At 49.4% G+C, this 18,566-nt stretch overlaps 1 protein-coding gene across 4 annotated transcripts in view; it reads left to right on the forward strand.

Annotated features, from left to right (window-relative positions):
- The window catches only part of LOC135912847 (uncharacterized), a 335,829-nt gene that overhangs the window by 301,132 nt on the left and 16,131 nt on the right, over window positions 1-18,566 (forward strand). For all 4 annotated transcript variants that reach the window (XM_070536050.1, XM_065445404.2, XM_065445403.2 and 1 more), the window contains 2 exons: window positions 11,329-11,487; window positions 15,985-16,186. In XM_070536050.1, the coding sequence (XP_070392151.1) occupies window positions 11,329-11,487; window positions 15,985-16,186 (361 nt within the window). The remainder of the gene's footprint in view (window positions 1-11,328; window positions 11,488-15,984; window positions 16,187-18,566) is intronic.

Genomic DNA, 18,566 nt, shown 5'->3' on the forward strand with positions numbered 1-18,566 from the left:
GCATGCAGCCCAGCCGCGCAGCCCACAACGAGGAGAGGGGCGTTGTTCGAGCCAGCTGGCGTGAGATAATTATTCCGCTCATTATTGCGTGCGTTCCCGTTACGGCATTTGAGCCAACGCACGCGCGGTGCTGTACGTGCGTATCCGCGGACGCAGGTTGCCGTATGTGCAGCGCGAAATTCCGGCGGCCATGGCGTGCGCCCGTATGTAAGCGCACGCTGGTCCACTGCTTACCTCTGTAGAATGTGCATAGGCATGGCCTGGCGGGGCTCTACGCTTCGACGCAAAGGTACGGTGCTAGGAGCCCCAGCTTGACCTGTCCTTTCTCAAACAACTGAAAAGGAAAGTATAACACTAGAAGCGCTGTGAAGGAACACAGGCGTTCGGTATGTACTGATGTGTAGCCGGAAAAAGTGCAGCGGTATGCTGTGGACGCACATGTCTTTAGCCTTTAACGAGTCCAGGCGCAAGACCCTCGGCAGGGATAATGCAACGATTCTAGTCAAATAGCATCCCTCTTCGCACTTCGTCAAGGGTCCGAACTGCACGTATACGCCCACGCAATCGCTAAGATCGGCCAGCGGCGAACCGGTGAACAGTCGATAACAAGAAGGGAATAGAATCTAGCGAGAGGGATCCTTACACTATATCGACCCTGGCGATACGTGGAATTTCACTTATAGGACGACGGCCATCACCAAGCCAAGGCGCTTAGCAACCAGCGCTTAGACACACAGATTTGTCTTCTCATAAACTTAGACGCGAAAGCGCATAAAACTCAAACAATGACAACCACGACCGCCGCCACCGCCGCCGCCACAACAACAACAACAACAACGACGACGACGACGACGACAACAAAAATCGGTTTTACTTTCGTGCCCTTGGCGAACTGTGACATCTATAAGGAATGCGAAGAACTTTTCACTTCGATCAATTCGCTGGGACACGTATATTGCACAAGTTCCCAGCTTTCCGATAGCGAGTCTCGTAAGTAGCAGTGTGACCACTGCCCATGCACACGTAGATATATTTCACCTGCTTCCACGGCCGCTAGCCGCAATGCCCGCCCTCTTTCTAACGTATTGCTCAAATAGCCTACGCGAGGCAAACAACTCGGTTACAACATCCAGCTTACATGCCACAGCTGCTGTCGATGACCTTCGCGAGTCGTGCTTTGCCTGCCATCGTGGCTGCACGGGAGGTGGCACGAAGCTGAAAAAACACCCTGACTTGTGTGTTTCGGTTGTTTATAAAGACAGCTGTCAGCGCTCCAAGGAACTCCGGATTTACTTGCCCTGACGTCTCTTTCTTCTCAATTCACTTGTAACGACTTCGTTCGGCCGCCTGTACTTTTCGATTAGCTTCTGTGTGCCCCTGCATAAGCTGGTGCAGCTGTTCACCGTATAACCACGCTGGTGTGACTGACCTCTAAACCTAATCTGCAACGTTGACCATTTGCGACTCGGACCGGCGCCAATGAACGCTTTTTTAATACAGCCCTCTGCCTCTCCCGCACGTGAAATAATGTCCCCTGGCGCGAATCGCTCTGTTACAGAAAGCACCAGCACAAGTCAAACATTCTCGAGCTTCTACGCGACAAGATTTCTCGAGATTACATGCGCGCGCCAGAGCGCCGTGCTTCTGCTGTGTGCACACGGTGGCCAATGAACAGCGCCTGATAAATGTGCCGCTTCTGCTGCAGGTGGTCGCTGTCTTCCCCCCACCTTCTTACCATTTATATTAAGGCCGCTACGCTGCGGTCGGCGATGTGGAAATGCGGCGCGCACAAGCCGAGCTCCCTCTCTCGCTGGAAGGGCGTCCACCCTTGTTTACATATATACGTTAGCGCGCTCCGCGAGCTCGTTAATACGGCGACGCGGGCTGGGCCGGGCATGCGGAAAGCTTTCACTGCCGGAAGAAACGAGATATCCGGGGCGGGCCGGCATGCACTCCAGACGACTATGGCCGAGAAAAGAAGGCCTGGCGCCCCCTTGCATGTACTTCTTGTACCTGTTTGCTTTCGCTTATTCGCTTTTAAGTTTGTCCCTCTTTAATTGTAGCCTTCCCAGAAAAAACAAACAAAAAGAAAGACAGAAGCTGCAACTCTCTCTCTCTCTGCAGTCGTGCCTGTAGACAAAGAAAAAAATAAAGAAAGGAGGGAGGGGAAAAAAAATCTAGCGAAGGCCGGTGTATAATATAAAAGAAAGAAAATCGTTTGGAATAGACGCGAAATACGAGGATTGACAGATATGAAACACGGGCGTTGCGGCTCTTCGGGGCATACCAGGTGACTACAAGAAGACTGCTCAACCTGCCATGTGCGCTGTACACTCTATTTGCACACTTCCGGTCGCTGCTTATGGATACTGCCCATACCCGTGATGGCAACAACGCACTCCCGCCTTCATGACAGCTAGACGTAATAATGGCAGTTTATTAGTTCTACTTAATTTGTAGTTTAATTAGCTAATTAGGAGTTAAAGGCGTACCAGCCCCTTAATTCCGAGGCTCGTTTGCGCGGCAGTACAACCTCAGAGATTTTACTGTGTTAGCGCTGCATAGTCGCCCGACTTGCAACTTCAAACTGGAATAACTGAAAGTTGTAAGAGAAAGAGAGAGAGAGAGAGAGCAAGGACAGAAAAGGCAGGGAGATCAACCAGACGAGCACGTGGTTTGCTACCCTACACTGGGGTTGGGGAAAGGGGAATAGAAAGAGGAAAGTTGTGATAAATATAGCACAAGCACAGGGAAAGAAACTCGGTGATGGGTAGAAGTAAAAGTTCCCGCGCAACTTACTGCACAATTACGGCGAGGGAATCGTTAAATATTTAGCTTTAGAACTTATATGTTAAATTATGCGTTTCAGTATCATTGAACAACATACGTTTTCTTTCTTTTTTTTTTATTCTTCTACGACTTCGAAAGAGCCTGGTTTAAAATTGATGAAAAAAGTGTTCGTGTCCTAAGAAGGCCGTTTGCGTTATCAGCGTTCCTCTATTGAAAGTGACGTGCTACTGCAGCCCATAGCTCAAGGATTTGCTACAGCAAGCTCGCGCTTAGTAAGTGTGAGGACGGAGTTTCCGTCCTCACAATTACTACGCACGATTTCGCTGTCCCCAGCTTGTCGCGTGCAACGAGACGCCCCGGTAAGAGAGCGCTTGTCGCCCCATATTTCGAGAAAATAAGCGCGGGCCGCAATGGACGAGTCTAACTGCAATCTCAGCACTCGGAGGCGGTATCTCTTTCTCTGACCGACCACCGTTTGCTGCCGAAATGAGATACGCGCTCGTTATAATGTATCTGCTGTGGCATCTCGCATACCGCAGCAGCAGTCACACACAAAAAAAGAAAGATAAAACTGTTTCTTCGTCGCCACGCTGTTCTTTAGCAAGGAGACACATACTCTTAAAACCGGGGAAGCGGAAAGTGGCCGAGAAAGAAGGTCGAACCGCCTAATTAACTCCGCAGATCAGGCCCGGTCAGGCTCTTGTGACAGGCATCGCTGCCTGCTTGTTTGGCGCCCGCTTGAACCTCTTTCCCAGCAGGAACGGGGCGAGCGATGGCAAGGCAGGTCCTCTCTATCTCTCTCCTTCCATCAAAGCGAGGAAAGGTAACAGAGATTAACCAGATGAGTTTCCCATTTGCTACCCTGCACTGGGGTGGGAGAAGTAGGAGCCACACACACACACACACACACACACACACACACACACACACACACACACACACACACACACACACACACACACACACACACACACACACACACACACACACACACACACACACACACACACACACACACACACACGCACGCACACGCGCGCACACACACACACACACACACGCACACACACGCACACACACACGCACATATTCACGCAGGCTGGTGGACCGCAAGAACTTTCCATCAAACGTGGCGTGAGGAGCCCGGAGGCTGGCGGCTGTCCGTCGGCCGATCGAAGAATTTGAGTGGCTCCCTTTGTGCCTACTTGAATTGCGTGAAACAGCGAGCGGACGCGGAGAGAGGGGCGGGAAATGCCGCTGGGACGCGAGCGTTTATTTAAACGCACTTGCCACATCGAGCAGGCCCTCGCTGGTTCCTGCGTAGCTGTGCCGACTCGGCCGTTTAATAAACGAGCAACTCACGCTCTGCGGTGTGCGTGACTGGTTGCCTCTTCTTGGTGCGTCTCGAAAGAGAGACAGGACATTGTTTCGCGAGCGAAATGGCCCATGCGCAAGTTGTGAGCGATTCGGGGAACTTCGCTCACGCGTGCGAGTGTTGTGCGAACGGAGAATATCTATAGACAGACAGCAACATGGGCGGAGCTTCTGCGCCAGGTAGTACGGCAGTGTTTCAAACCGCTTTGTGTTTTGGTTTCTCTGAGTGGGTGGCCGAATCAGAGTAGCATATTAGAATTGCTACATTTTTTTTTCGCGATGGTTTAGCTTTTTCCAAACCCGGAAGAATAAAGCGACAAAAAACAAAAAAATAAAACAAAATTCCTATTTAGCACTAGATGGCGTATTTTGTGTTGGATGTTAACTTAAGTGTCTTGGTATGTATAACATATCTTAAGGATCGTGGTCAGGCATGCACGCTTTGCCTCCATAACTTAGTCTTAATTGTCACAGAAACTCAGAGCTGGAAGCTGTGAAAGCGCAGTTGTACGTTGCAGCGCGTAACCACTTCGATAAACTTCTGAGCTATACATGCGTAAAACGTGATAGAATGTGGACAATGACCCTCACGTTTTCTTGGACGAGCCTTGCATTGCGCACGTGTATATAATGAAATGCAGAGCTGTCTGGGAAAGCACGATCACTCGTAGCATGCATGGCCGGAATGATTTGGGGAAAATCCCAACTTCAGTCAGTGGGAACCTGAGAGCCAGCCGGCGTAAGAGCGATCACATAAATTTCGTGAACTCGCTGATATTCTTCGGGGCTCGGTAGGAAATAAGCAATACTAAGAAAGAAAAAAGGAAAAAAAATAGAAAGAAAGAAAGAAAAATTTGGAGGACGCTTAAGCTTCGCCTTTGAGAGTGGAACGCGATAGCGTACAAAGACCCCTTACTGCTTTTTATGCTTCCCGGCAACTGCAGCTTATGTAACCGTAACGTTTACCGGGAAACGCTGGCTGCGAACGCTATGCACGAAGGCGAGCTTTCTGGTAGAAACGCGGCCTCTTGCGTGGGTCGATCTCCTGTTATTGTTTCGCACTTTTAATATTTCAGTCTGAGAAGAGCTAACATAAAGGACACGTGGTCGTTTTTTTTTTTCATTACGTTTGTGTGTAGGCTGCCGTTCTCAAAATTCCGAGGAATAAGATTGTAAAGAATGAAAGACAAGGTGTGAGAAGTGGTTGGGTATGCGTGGTTCGAAAAATTTGGTTCGAAATTCATTTTGCGGAGGCGACGTCCGACGCCGGACACCGATACGGGACGCCGATTTGGATTTTCTGTGACACGGGCTCCTTAGCGCTATCGCGTTAAAGGAATGAAACTGATTGATATCGGAGTGCAAAAACACCATATACAGTTCACACTTCCCAAAGTTATCGTCGTGAAAGATATGCATAGGCAGCTCAGCAAAATGCGATCTTGTTCTTTTCCTTGAGAATTCTGCGAACGGAAATGGATAAGGCGAAGCCCTGCAGTCGTCCTTTACGATTTTATGGCCAGCAGAGATCATCGAATACACGTTGACTCTGATAAAACTCTTCCGTTTTTCTGTTTAGCTGAATGAAAATTGTTGATCTCGGAGGTCGCGCATTAAAATGTCGCGTCCACTTCCCTAGGCAAGTCCTCAGCGTCAGTTGCTCCTCATAGGAATTTTTAGGGTTCCATTAAATGATTTCAGTGTGTGAAGTTAAAGAGCACAACGACCCGAGTGCGTGCCAGTGCCGACGTAAGTTATATTCTAGATTTTCACGCAAACGTGGCGGGAGACCTAGCCTTAAAACGCTTCTGTGCTGATAAAGTCGTCATATGTTGACGTTGAACTCTGACTTCTCTTTAAAGGCGTATGTCTTTCTGTAGATGAGTCGGGAAATAAAATTATCACGCAGGTGGTAAAGTGCTCGCTGCCATGTCATTCATCATTGATGTGAGATGCCAGACTAACCACACGAACAACGTTCTCGTGTTGTATAAAAGCAGGCATTCCGTTTCAGTCTATTATTGTTCATGAGACAGTGAGTGGACTACATACAGATAACGTATACAGACGAGTGGTGCGAAAGTCAGAGACTGCAATGTCATTACTGGTTAAAAGTAAAAAGAACAAAACATAAAAACAAAGCAGCCGCCCATGTGACAATACACTTAGTTCCGCTTTAATCACGTATTCAAGGCGCGTGTTAAAATAACAACAAAGAAAAAAAAACACGCGTGAATGTATACACTTTACGACAACTGCAGTTGCATTTTCGCTAATTGTGTCGACCATAACTTGCTGTTTTCGTTTCTTGTGGCTCATTCGCCTCTTCTGGTAGTGACTCGCGGTGAAGAGGGCAGTACCACTGCACCGCAACTAATTCCCATCTCGGCTGTATCCTTTCTTCTTAAACGAATGCACCGACATAAACGAATGCACAGGCTCCCATTATCGCTAATTGCGCCTCAAGGAGCGTCGCGAAAGTTGCCAGGCTGGAAACACGCCGAGTTGTTTTTGCACTACGCCCCGTCCTCTGCCCCTCTCTTGCCTTGTTCTTATCGTATTTTTTTTCTTACCCTCTCTGCTTTCACACTGAGTGTTGCTCACTGTCGTGTTGCTGTGCCTGTTCGTATCAGCCAACGCGCATTCGTGGACATGTAGTACGGTCGCTGAATTCTCGCAGCTTCTACCGCGTTTGGTCACCGCGTCTCCCTCGCTGGGCGGTGATGACGAGATCCGAGCCGAGAGAAGAAGTCCCACTGTGATTCGCAGGGGGGTAAACAAGAAGCAATTAGGCGAAGGCGCAAGGTCTCCTAGCAGGTCATTACATTCGTATGCTGGTGGGCCAATAAAGCGCGGTGGCCCAGCGTGGTGGCATCGCCCGAAGCGGTCCTTTTCTTCGTTCTTTCTTCGTCGTTTTTTTTTTTTTTTCAGGGAAGACCTTTGCCGCGGCGTCGAGCAACCGAAAGCCGAGGTGGCACTTTTTTTATTTAGTTACACCTATGTTCGGATTCGGAGAGCCATGTTTGCAGCCCGGTGTCTGGCAGCCATATCACGCTGCGGGCACTCCCTCGAATAATTGGCCCCCGGTACTTTGAAAAGTCAATGGTAGCAGCCCCGTGGGCCCACTCGGCTTCCATTCTCGACCACCGGAGGTGGTATTTGTCGGGCTTCTGTGAAGCTTGCTATCGACAGACTTCGTCACACCTGCGCCTCACCCTCCACAAGAGTGTAGGCACTTCAGCTGCGTCTACGCTCCCACTGTGGCTCTTGGTGTAACGTACTCTCGTAATGTTTGTTTGTTTTTCTGTTACTTTCTTTCTTGATGTGCTTCCTTCCTTCTTTCTTTTCTTTTCATTCTCTCTCTTAACAGTCGTTCTCGAGCCGGAGTTGTGGCGCTAGTTCAGCGGATGTCTGCGAAAATTTGCTGAACACGGTCGCTTTTGCGATCATATATTCATTACAATACCTTTACCAGAACTCTGAGCAGCAGCTTGTCATCGTGAGGAAGCTACTTTAATTAAATACAAATTTCTTACGTAATATAATGCGATTATTAGCACGAGCGGGCCTAACCACAGTCAACTATGCGCCTTGGCCACAAGTCTTGGCAGAGCAGTCTTACGAGTTCTCACAATAACGCCTCAAAGCAGGTCATTCTCGCAGTAACTAACCGTCGAAAACTCCTAGAGTGCGGGACCGAGAAAACGCGGTTACATTTCTTCTTGGCGTAATTCTTCCGGTTCGCTGTGCGTAAGTCACGTTATTTGTACAGCAAGGGATTTCAATGCGCGCGTGATTAGGCATTGCAATGATCACGCGGTTCCTGCCTCGCTAATGCAGCCCGCTTCTCCCTCTCTTCGTGGTTAAAACGTAGAGACAGGCGCAAACGGACAGGCGGAGGAACAGGACAGATACGACGCAAGCAGAACAGGCGATTTCAATTACCCTCGCCTTGTTTGTGTCCCATTTCGCGAGTGTCAGTTTGTTTGCGTCCGTGTTCGTGCTAGCCTCGAAGCGCCAGCTATTCCAATGAGGCATTTATCTTCCTCCTCCCAGCCGGTAAAGTCATCGTTTCCCATTCACACTGCATAGGAAAGAACGCGCCATGGGTCAAAGAAAACAAAAGCGCACGGAAGGGCCACTTTCTTCCGCGCTCACGCATGCTCGCGGTCGTCTACACACACACGCGCACACACACCTTTTTGAAGTCGTGCGAAGCGGGTCGCGCGATCGTACGGTCGCACGGCGGCGGCGACAACTTCCGGCGACGCGGCCACTCATCAGCGAAGGAAGAGCGATGCGCCCCGAGCAGCTGCCCCAGAAGTGGACGCGACGACGGGGACCGCGTGCGCGGGACGCCTGACGTCCGGCTGCTTCACACGCGCCCCAAGGAGTCGCCACCGGAACCGGAAATGGGCCTCGTCTTGCTGCCGCTGGGAGCTGACCCCTTCCCATTCTTTAAAGCTCGCGCGGAGCCCTTTGTCTCGTATCTTTCCGTTGGTTTCAATTTGCGTTTCTGTCAACTCTCCGCGCGCTTCAAAGGCCTCCTCTCCCTGTCCGTACTCGCGCGTAGTCGTCGAGGCTCTTTGTCGTCGCCGCCTTCTCCGCCGGCCATCGTAGCGGGCGTCTTGCTTTGTGCGAACTTTGTTATTTCTTCGTTGGCCCTTTCTTTTGTGAATGCAAAGCAGGAATGAGGGCCTTTCACGGGGCGAGAACGCCCTTTCTTATACGCTATGTGCGCTATGATTTGCGTTTCTCGCGGTTCACTGGCCCGCTGTCTTCGAGGGAACCGTCGAATGCGAAAGCCATCACGTCTCGCCCACCGCGTCCACATAGGCTTGGAGCCGTCAGCCTCTGCGTCGGTCGACCTGCGCAAGCGTAAAACACGTGTGTTCTCGGCGACGGGAAAGAACTCGGGACTAGAAAAAAAAAGAAAGCAAATGAAAGAAAGAAGGATATAAAGTTTACGATGTTCTTTTCCCCGTCTTCAACAAATTCTGCCAGCGCTGCTACATATTGTATAGTCGTCTCCATTCATGACCCGCATAAGGGACAATCTCAACTCTCTATGATCACGCGACAACGCAGATACAAAATTGCAGGTGCTCTCGGCGCTCAAGCAAAGCGCGCCTGCGTGATACGCATTGTCCTGTGTCCAGTATTGCTTGCTGAGCACTACCTTCGATGCCACCAAGCTATAGGGACCACATGCATTGTCCGGTGCCGATTTCGATTTGCGTATATTCTTTTTGCCGTCGTTCAAGTTCGCCTGTCGAACTTTTCTCGAATTATTCTTTGTCGCTTTTGATGATACTGCTTCCTTCACCCGTGATAATTTTAAGCAATCGGGTCGACACATCTCGTGCAAACATGTCCTTGATGGAACTCGGAAATATATGATAGAATCTCCGCTGGAGTACTGGCGGGGCCAGGGGTGTTTTAGGCTAACTGCTCAGATTTTTCTCACGCTATTACGAAGTAACAAACACCCGTCAACGTTCGCCCTGAATTTTCACCGATAAGTGGTTCAAGAAAGCAATAATTGCACTTTAGCATATATATGGGACACCATCGAACATTTAGCAGCAACGGTCATCTCGCAGTGTTCGTAAAATCGTCATCCCGGAGTTCGAGTTGTGCGGTTGACAGTGCTCGTCACTGCGACAGGGCATTTGTTTTTATTATTCCTTTTTTCTTTCTCTCTGTTTGCTTTCGCGAAAGCAGGCGAAAGGACCGTGGCCCAGGAAAAGCCAGGCACAATACCGCGGGAACACGAGCGAGATCGGTCACGAGCCGGTCCGCATTCACGCTCGCGCCAGTACACATATCCACGCACTGGAAAAAAACAAGAAGGGGGAAAACGAGGGCAACCACGAGGACCTCCCGCCCGCGCCGTCGCATCGGACCGCTACAAGGCCGCGGCCGGGCCACATATACACGTGACGACCCACCGCGGGGCAATCAGCTCGACGCGGCGCACGGCACCAGAGCCAGAAAAGAAGGGCGAAGCGCAAAGGTGACAGCGGCGCAGAACAATGGCCCCTACGCGGGCCTGCGGGTGGCCCGGCGCAGTGACTCTAGCGGGCACTTCGTATATGTGCGATCGCGTGATGACCCCCCTCAGCCTCACCACTTTCCCGAGGCTCTCACGCCGTCTATAAGCCATGCATCGCCGGCGTGGAAGCGCGCATCGCTGCGGTTGCCTTTGCGTTCGCGGCTGGGCAGTGCAAAACGGGCAGAGCGGTCTCACGGGCACTTGACCACGATTTCTTGACGAACGCGCCAAGCTGTCACCTTGCTGAGAGTGCGTGAGAGAGAGAGAGAGAGAGAGAGAGAGAGAGAGAGAGAGAGAGAGAGGCTACGTTGCGTGCTGCGACCTGCCGAGTTGCGTGCAGAATCATGCTTGCGCTTATGCGTGCCCCGGCCGGGCGGTTATTAAAAGAGCTTTGGTGGGGAAGGGTGGTCTGGAGAGACAGACAGGCCGCTTAAGAGACGTGGACTTATTTGAGCAGCGAAGTTTACTGTGCACGCGACCGAAGCAACGCCGACTACACGAGACGTTGAAAAAGTAACTTTTACTTTGTGCCCGGAGCTTGACGTGTACACGTAATACCTTTCTTCGAGAAAACAACGCCAAAGCGGGAAAAAAAATTATCATCTTGAGAAAATGACTTAGACGTGTTCTGTACCCACTTCGACCATTTAGACTCACTAAATAAATTAGTTGCCTGTTTACGCATACCTAAATTATTACTACTGCGCTTCGGGGGATGGCCACCGCTCGAACGTTCGAGTCTATAGGTGTGGTCGAGACACTTTATTGCTCAGAACCGGTCACGGACAGGAATTGTATGTTTGCCAAGATTTATGACGTGATAAGTGAGAGAGAACAAACGGAGCAAGAACGATGCACGCATGATTCATTACGCGCGTTTGTGGAAGTTGTCCAATATGCATTGCATATACCTTGTCTAATGATGCGCAATGTCTTTTGTATCGCGACTTGCCAAATTACATAAAATAAAGCTTAATGCTAGCAATTAATGAGTACGGAGTTATACAGCCGCCTCGCTTAATCATGTCGCTTTACGTTGATTGTAAACTTTCTCGACATGTTGTTGGCCATTTACCCCGCTGTATACACGTGCCATTTGTTCTGTGCAGGGAGTGAAAATCAAGATGGACGAGGCAGGCAACATCATGATAAAGCGGGCCAGCAAAAGCAACGTCTACATCAAGGAGATCACGGGCGGGGAAAACAACAGCGTCAGCGCAGACATCATCCGCAACAATGGCCTCTTGGAGTACGACAAGCCCGTCAAGGTGAGAGATAGAAATCATAATCATTCTCAGCCTGTTAATTTATGTCCACTGTGGGAGAAGCGTCTCTCCCATCCATCTCCAACTGCCCCCAGCTGTCTTGCGCCAGCTGACGCCATCCGATGCCTGCAAATTACTTATTTGATCACCCCACCTGAGTCTCTGCAGTTCTCGACCTTCCCTTGGATCGCATTCTCTAACGCTAGTAGACCAACGTATGCCTGTCTTTCGAAGCGGCAATGATCTGCTCACTCAGACATGACCTGCTCTGCTCTGACACTTCCTCTTAATCCCAACTGCATTATCGACTACCACCGTTCTTCTCCCCAATACACATCGCTGTCTTCCTGTTTCTAACCGTTATGCCTACTACTTCTCGTCCCATCGCTCGGTGTACGCGGTCCTTAGCTTTTTCTCAAGCTGTCAAGAGAGAGATATCTGCAGCAGACCAGTCGCTACGTCTTCTATTCAATTTTTTTTTTATTTGTGCAATTACCCTCTCAGCTTGCTGCACAGAATAGTTCAAACTTCAACTACGATGCAAGTAGCAAGGACAAAATATGTTTCAATAGCTTAAGGTTAACAAACACAGAGTAATGTGGGCCAACCGCGGATAGATGATAGTTTGGTTGAGATTACGAAGATGCGAGGTTCTGCAGGTGGTGCAGTAGGTAGAGAACGTCTGACTAACGCTCTATCTCAGAAGCAATATATCTCAAAGGCGCAGAAGAGCAGGCGATGATGGCAGAGAAGTGAGTTAAACGACGACATTGAGGAGGACTTGAGTAGTTGAGTGTATCTGCGAGAGGCATTTGTGCTGCTGCGAGGTTGGCGAAAGCGATGACAACTATGACGAGCCGAAAGAAGCAAATAATAATAAAGAAAGTTCCCACCAGCTATCGTAGAGAAGCTTATGCTATCGTTCGAGGACCAGCTTTATCTTACGTGACTTGAATATTGGTAACTAGCGTATCCGCATTTGTGAATGCCGAAGGATGGACGAGTTCAGCGATGGAATTAAGCTGAAAACAGCAAAGGGCATCCCACCGTCAAAACAATAAAACTAACTGTTACGATTTGCCGCGCAGTATCAGAAGCAAGATCCGGACATATCTGCTACGCACATTTATGGGCGTGTTCTTATTTTTGTTTCGCTAGATGCTATGTTCAACCGCAGTCAGAGTGAGATGTCACAGAGCGAAGACACAGGGCCAGATGTCACGCAAAGACGTTTCTATTTACGCTGTCCATTCTGAACGCCTCCAAACGGGCCTTTTCTCTCACCGGAGGTCATAAATAGAAACGCCCGCTCAAACCCATTTAGCTTCTCGCTTCCCTTTCGCAATTCCCTTTCGCATCACCTTCAGCGCTTGCGTCCCCAACTCCGTTTACCTCACCATCTTCATCTGCCCACGCCTCATGCATTGAAATTCAATTGCACTCGAGGCTTCACCAACCTATACCTTTTAATGTTAATCGCGCACCAAGGAAACCTTGATCGCGGGCACAGCGCTTCGCGATCTCTCTTCTCCCGACCGACGGCGACGAGTGCATGAAGTACGCGAGACGAGACCAGTTTTCAGGAGGGGGGGGGGGGGGGGGGACCTGCAACAGCAGTATGTGCACGGCGCAATCAGGATCTGTCCTCTTTGCAACACGGATGAGGCCCTAATCTTTAAGCAGCGCCCGTAACTCCACGAAACCAGCGCAGAGTCCGAGCTCTTTGGACCGCTTTAACCGAGGGAGGCAGGCAGGCACGTCAACGCCCCGTTCGTATTGCTTTCAGACCGTTGCATCACTCCGAGTGGTCGCATGATTGCTTCCTCTCCTATCGAAAGCACGCGCCGACAGGCGGTTGTCGTAAGGGTTGCCTGATATATGACCTTCGTTGCACACTCTGGGATAGCATAAATTAAGACGACGATGTACAGGAAAACAAAAACGGGAGTGCCCGTACGGGAAAAATCAAGCACGCGCAGAGTGAAGCAGAAATCGACGATATGCCCACGGACTCATAAAAGGTACCCAAGAGGTAATCTGTGATATCGACAGGCCAAAATCAAAGGAAGGCGGGTCGCCTTGCGTTAAAGCGCTGATGCTTCTGTTCTGACTCCATATTCAGCAGCGTGGTAGTAAACACGTTTTAAAATATAGACAAATAAATTCCGCCGTCTTTATACGATAGGCGCTTTCTTCCCTTTTAATTGCTATGATTTTAGAGGAAAAAAGAAAGCTCAAAGTGAATGGTTAATCGAACTCTATCGTCTCCAGGAGGATATGAGCGAAAATATCATTCCGTCCGTGACTAATATATATGTATACATATACACACACGGCCCACGCCTTTCAGCCACAGCCAACGGTGCAAGAACACTTCCCATCTGATAGCGCCGCCCGTAGTGCGCTTATACGCCATCCGCAAACTAAGCAGGGCCGGGATCAGGCTTGTTGTTGTGACGTTGTGCTTCTGCACAGCCCCGGAATTCCAGCACGTGGACCGCTGCCGGCATCAAATCAAAACAAAAAAAAGCGTTTCGTTATGTAAAGAAAAATGGCGGCAGCGCACGGTTCATCCGCTCGGCGATCATCGGACGCGATACGCGAGAGCCCGTTCTGGACGGCGACCAGAAAACCGCGTTATACCGGTACGCTGGCGCGCGCCGTGGACTGTGCAGCGGCGACCGTGTGGTCCGCGACATCTGTAGCGGCGATCTCTGCAGCAGGAACGCTTTCGCTTTCGTCCGCGCTCGATCTTGGCTCCCCGTGAAAAATGGCGTCGCCGCCGTCGCCACAGTGGCGACTTGCGGCTACGGTAGCTCGTCTCTTCTTGTGCCAACGTCCGTACCAACGTACATTTCAGCTGCCGCGATTAGTGCCACTTTTTTCCGCTAGGGGGCACGGTGCGCGTGACGTCCGCGATGTCGCTGGCGATAGGGCGCTTGAAACATGTACGGCGCGAAATCCTCGTATGGCGTTCTTTCGGTGATATGGTACGAGCTTTTTGTTTCGTTCTTATTGCACCGCTTCGGGTGAAGTACTCGGCGAAGACGTTGCGTTGCGTCATCGCCACCTCTGATCTTGCGACATAAGATTGCCGCGAGTATTACTGCGCGTGGGCAGCGGGAAGTTCAGGGACCTTGAGGGAACACGCGCACACACTTTCTCTCTCCAGTGGCGACTAGGATGACGTGGCGCAGTGTGTTTTGATTTACCAAATGACCGTGTGTGAAAAACATGTTCCGAACTAGACCCACAGTTGTACTGTTAGAGGTTGAATGTGAGGGATAATGCGAAATTACAGAGCACGACTATTTCTCTGGGCCTCCTTTTTTTTTTTTACCGAATGCATATCCACACCTATTAGCGAGGACAGATTTTCGGCGAGATAATGACAGTGCTGTAATAGGCAAAAATATTTGAACGAAGCAGAGGAGCGTTTCAAATTTAAATGGAGATCGCGTCAATGATTGCATAGTGGCCGGGTAGGAGAACAGCAAGACTGCTACAAATTCTATTCGTTTTTTTTTTCTTTAGTGAAGTGAGGTTAGAACCCACAACAAAGCCAATGTTCGTTATGAATCGCAGCGCAGGAGTTACCTGTTCGCACTGCCTGTGCAGAGGGAAAATTTGGCCGCTAAATTCAGCATTACCTTTTCCCTTAGAATATCCAATGAATCTTATGAAACGCACATTGCTTTATTTTGAAAGTGGTAACGAATTTTAATATGATAAACATACATGCTAACGGTATGTCCATGCGCAGTTAAGAGCATGAGGCAAGAGTGACACTGCCAGTGTGAAACATGAATAAACCATTACTTTAGTCCTCAGTGAAAAACGTTCACATAACGCGATGTGAAGGCAGCTATTCTGAAGCTAACGATCAAATTTTTTTGTTAAGTGACGGTAGCTTCTTCCCCAATAAATCTCGACATCCCCGAATTCTCAGATCAATTCGAATAACTTTTGAGAACCCTGCACAAAAGCCACTTTCCGGGAATTCTCTCATGAAGCCCGTGACTTAACTTCCATCCAAAGTATAATGAGCTTTGCATTTCCTTTGTTCAGTGTCTGCACTGACCTACTGTGAGTTTGAAGGAAGGGTTGTCCTTTGTAAGTATCTACACCTCTTCAAAGCAATCACCTATATCTAGATTTAGTTGTCGCACCAGTTCGTTCTGGAATTGAAATAAGGCAGTGTTGCCTAAAAAAGACCCTTTTTAGAACCTACTCAGCCCCGTCAATATTTCTCATGGGCGCAAATACGTCTAGATGATTCACTGAAAACCTCAAGTTCGCTCATAATCGTACACCGTCTGACTGATAGCCCTGAATAGGCGCCTTCTAATGAAGGAGTACCAAACTATTACCATCCTTAAGGGCATGTTAAAGACAAATATTTCTCGCTTTCTTTTTGGTCTGCAAGGCAGCACCCCTGATGTCACATCGCGGACTCTATAATAGAGTGTTCCGTCTTTCCTTCCCTGCTCACCGGCGCAGCTATTCGACATCAAGAAGTTCCAGCAGAACGTGTCCCGTGAGCTGAAGCGTGCCTACCCGGACAGGCGGCACCTGGAGGCGCAGTGCCTCAGCTGCGTCTGCTTCGTCAAAGACAGCCCCGAACTCCTGGACTGCGCCGTCTGGGTCATGGTCATCAACATCGTCGCCCTCGACATGCTCAAGACCAAGCTGCCTCCGCCCAGTGAGTGCTCTCTCTCTCTCTCCACCAATCGTCCGCTTTGTTGTCGAGCCTTATATGCATGCACAGCTTTTAGCAGGAAGCGTCTAGATCTTGCGCTTAAAATTTCCTGTTGTACGTATTGCTCGCAGCTCGGTCTACTTCGCAAATGTCACCCCCACATTTTTGCCTTTCTTTTATAACACATCGTTGCTTTACGCTAGTGGAGTGCAGGCTAGCAACATGCCGCTCCAGACGACCGCATTATTGTTCCGCTTTTAGCCACACGTAAGCCGTCGAAGACGGCCAGGTGTGCCACTTTCGCTTTGAGCAGTTCACACTATTAGTGGTCCTGGCAAAGTGCGAATGGAACTGATCGGCTCCTGTGAGCACGCGACCAGTGACCTCCCATTCCGGTGCGTTAAGCTCTGCGGCGCTGATCTGCGCACCACTTACGGACGTCATTTACACAACGGCACAGCGAGGTGCAGCATAGCAGTGCCGAATCTAATGGTGCCCCGGTGCGTAGGATGAAGGGGTGCTTTCGGTTTTTCACATGGCGTGAATCTGTGCGCCGATTTAGGCTGTGGTAACAATTATAGCGTTGTTGCTGTACTACTACTAGTACTACTACTATTAATACTACTACTAGCAGCAGCAGCAGCAGCAGCAGTAGTAGTAGTAGTAGTAGTAGTAGTAGTAGTAGTAGTAGTAGTAGTAGTAGTAGTAGTAACAGTACTATAGCAGCAGTAATATAAACTGCGAACAAATTGAGTAGTTTCGCTGCTGATCCCAGGATTGTAACCAAACCAAAGCTCTAAACAAGATAAAAAGTACAAAAATAATACAAGAGGCAGAACTTTCACACTGAATAAAAAAAAAAAAGACTATAAGACTCCGCTTTTGAGAACGAACTATACGTAATGGCGATAGCTGGGGGTAATAACCCACGCTATCCTACGGAGTTGACCAAACTGCGATGAGAATTTGCAGGGCGTACGGGGAAACTCGTTCTGTGCTAGCTCCGCGGCGATTCAGAATGGCCCCGCAGAAACGGGCAGTAATGGCTCGCCATCTAGCGGCAAGAAGAGGCAGCGTGCTCTTTCAGTGCCAGTAACGGACGCCGAGTGCCGCTGCCGACGAAGATTGAATGGCGTTCCATAACTATATAAGCCGTTACTCATGTTGTCACGACTATAGTCCTCCGTGGCGTAGTTTCCTAAAAAACTTACCACGGCCGAGACGAACTCAAACGCTGCAGTCGTTCAGCTATCACGCGAACTATGGGTAGTACATGGATTGTTTAACAATAGTGTTTGCAGCTTCAGACATTCTTGTAGCGTTATTAATTCCGCTTCGTCTTTCCAATACTACGAAGAAATTATATTTTCTCTAAGCGTGAGAGTTTATATGCCCACATAACTATCGTGCATTGTTGCATTTATAACGCAATATTTTTGTTGTAAGTTACAGTAGAAGCCCGTTAATAATTTTGCAAGGGACCACGGAAGATTAACGCGTAATCCGAGATAACGTAACATCCGATAAACTCGTGGAAGCTCTACCGATGAGACGAGAAGCTACTGTCATACAAAACATGCCTTGAAGTTGAATGGGAAGCCAACGAACTACTGAAAACTCTATAAATAAAGCTCATTGGCGCTTCCTGCCGGTTAGATTGAACGTTAAACATTTCTTTTAAGCGGTCGTAGCCGTAAATCACGCTAAATGAACCGCGTAATTTTAATTTGGTACTTGGATCGCGCCATCGATAATAAAAACATCTCACCGAGCACTCACAGCCCTTTTTTAGACTTCCGCGTAGACTTGTATGCATCGAAGTAACCCCGCCGGGTATCGAAAGTTACGTGCAGGCGTACACGAACGTGTGCGCTGGGCTACTCCTTGTGCCTGTGTTCACCTCCGTCTGTACTTCGGCTTCGCGAGCCGTGTTGTGACCGGAGGCAGGAGACGATCTGAACACGGCGATGGTGACCATTCTGCCCCGCACGGCATGTTCCGCGAAGCGGCTGACCGTTTTGAGCAGCGTCGTGCACGGCGGTCAAAGTAGGCGGATGACGCCGCGTTGGTGGTGCACGGTAGCAGCCGTTGGACGTAACAACCGGGAAGCGAAACGTAACAAACGGGAAGTTAATACACATGACTTTATGAAAACTATATGGGATGGTACTTCAAGACATCGGGGCTGGGAAAACGTAACACATATGAACGTAGCGACGAGGTCCTATAGCTATCATTTTTCAAAGCCACAAATTCGTTTGAAGCCAGAAAGAGGAAGTTTAGGGAAAACCATCCAAATCTGGCTGAACCTGCATCTTTCGCCCACATCGGCGCCGTATAGTTGCATCTAGTAATGTCTGAGTTCCGTTGAGCATGGACAAAA

This window comes from Dermacentor albipictus, chromosome 3 (genome assembly GCF_038994185.2).
Source record: "Dermacentor albipictus isolate Rhodes 1998 colony chromosome 3, USDA_Dalb.pri_finalv2, whole genome shotgun sequence".
Lineage (NCBI taxonomy): Eukaryota > Metazoa > Arthropoda > Arachnida > Ixodida > Ixodidae > Dermacentor > Dermacentor albipictus.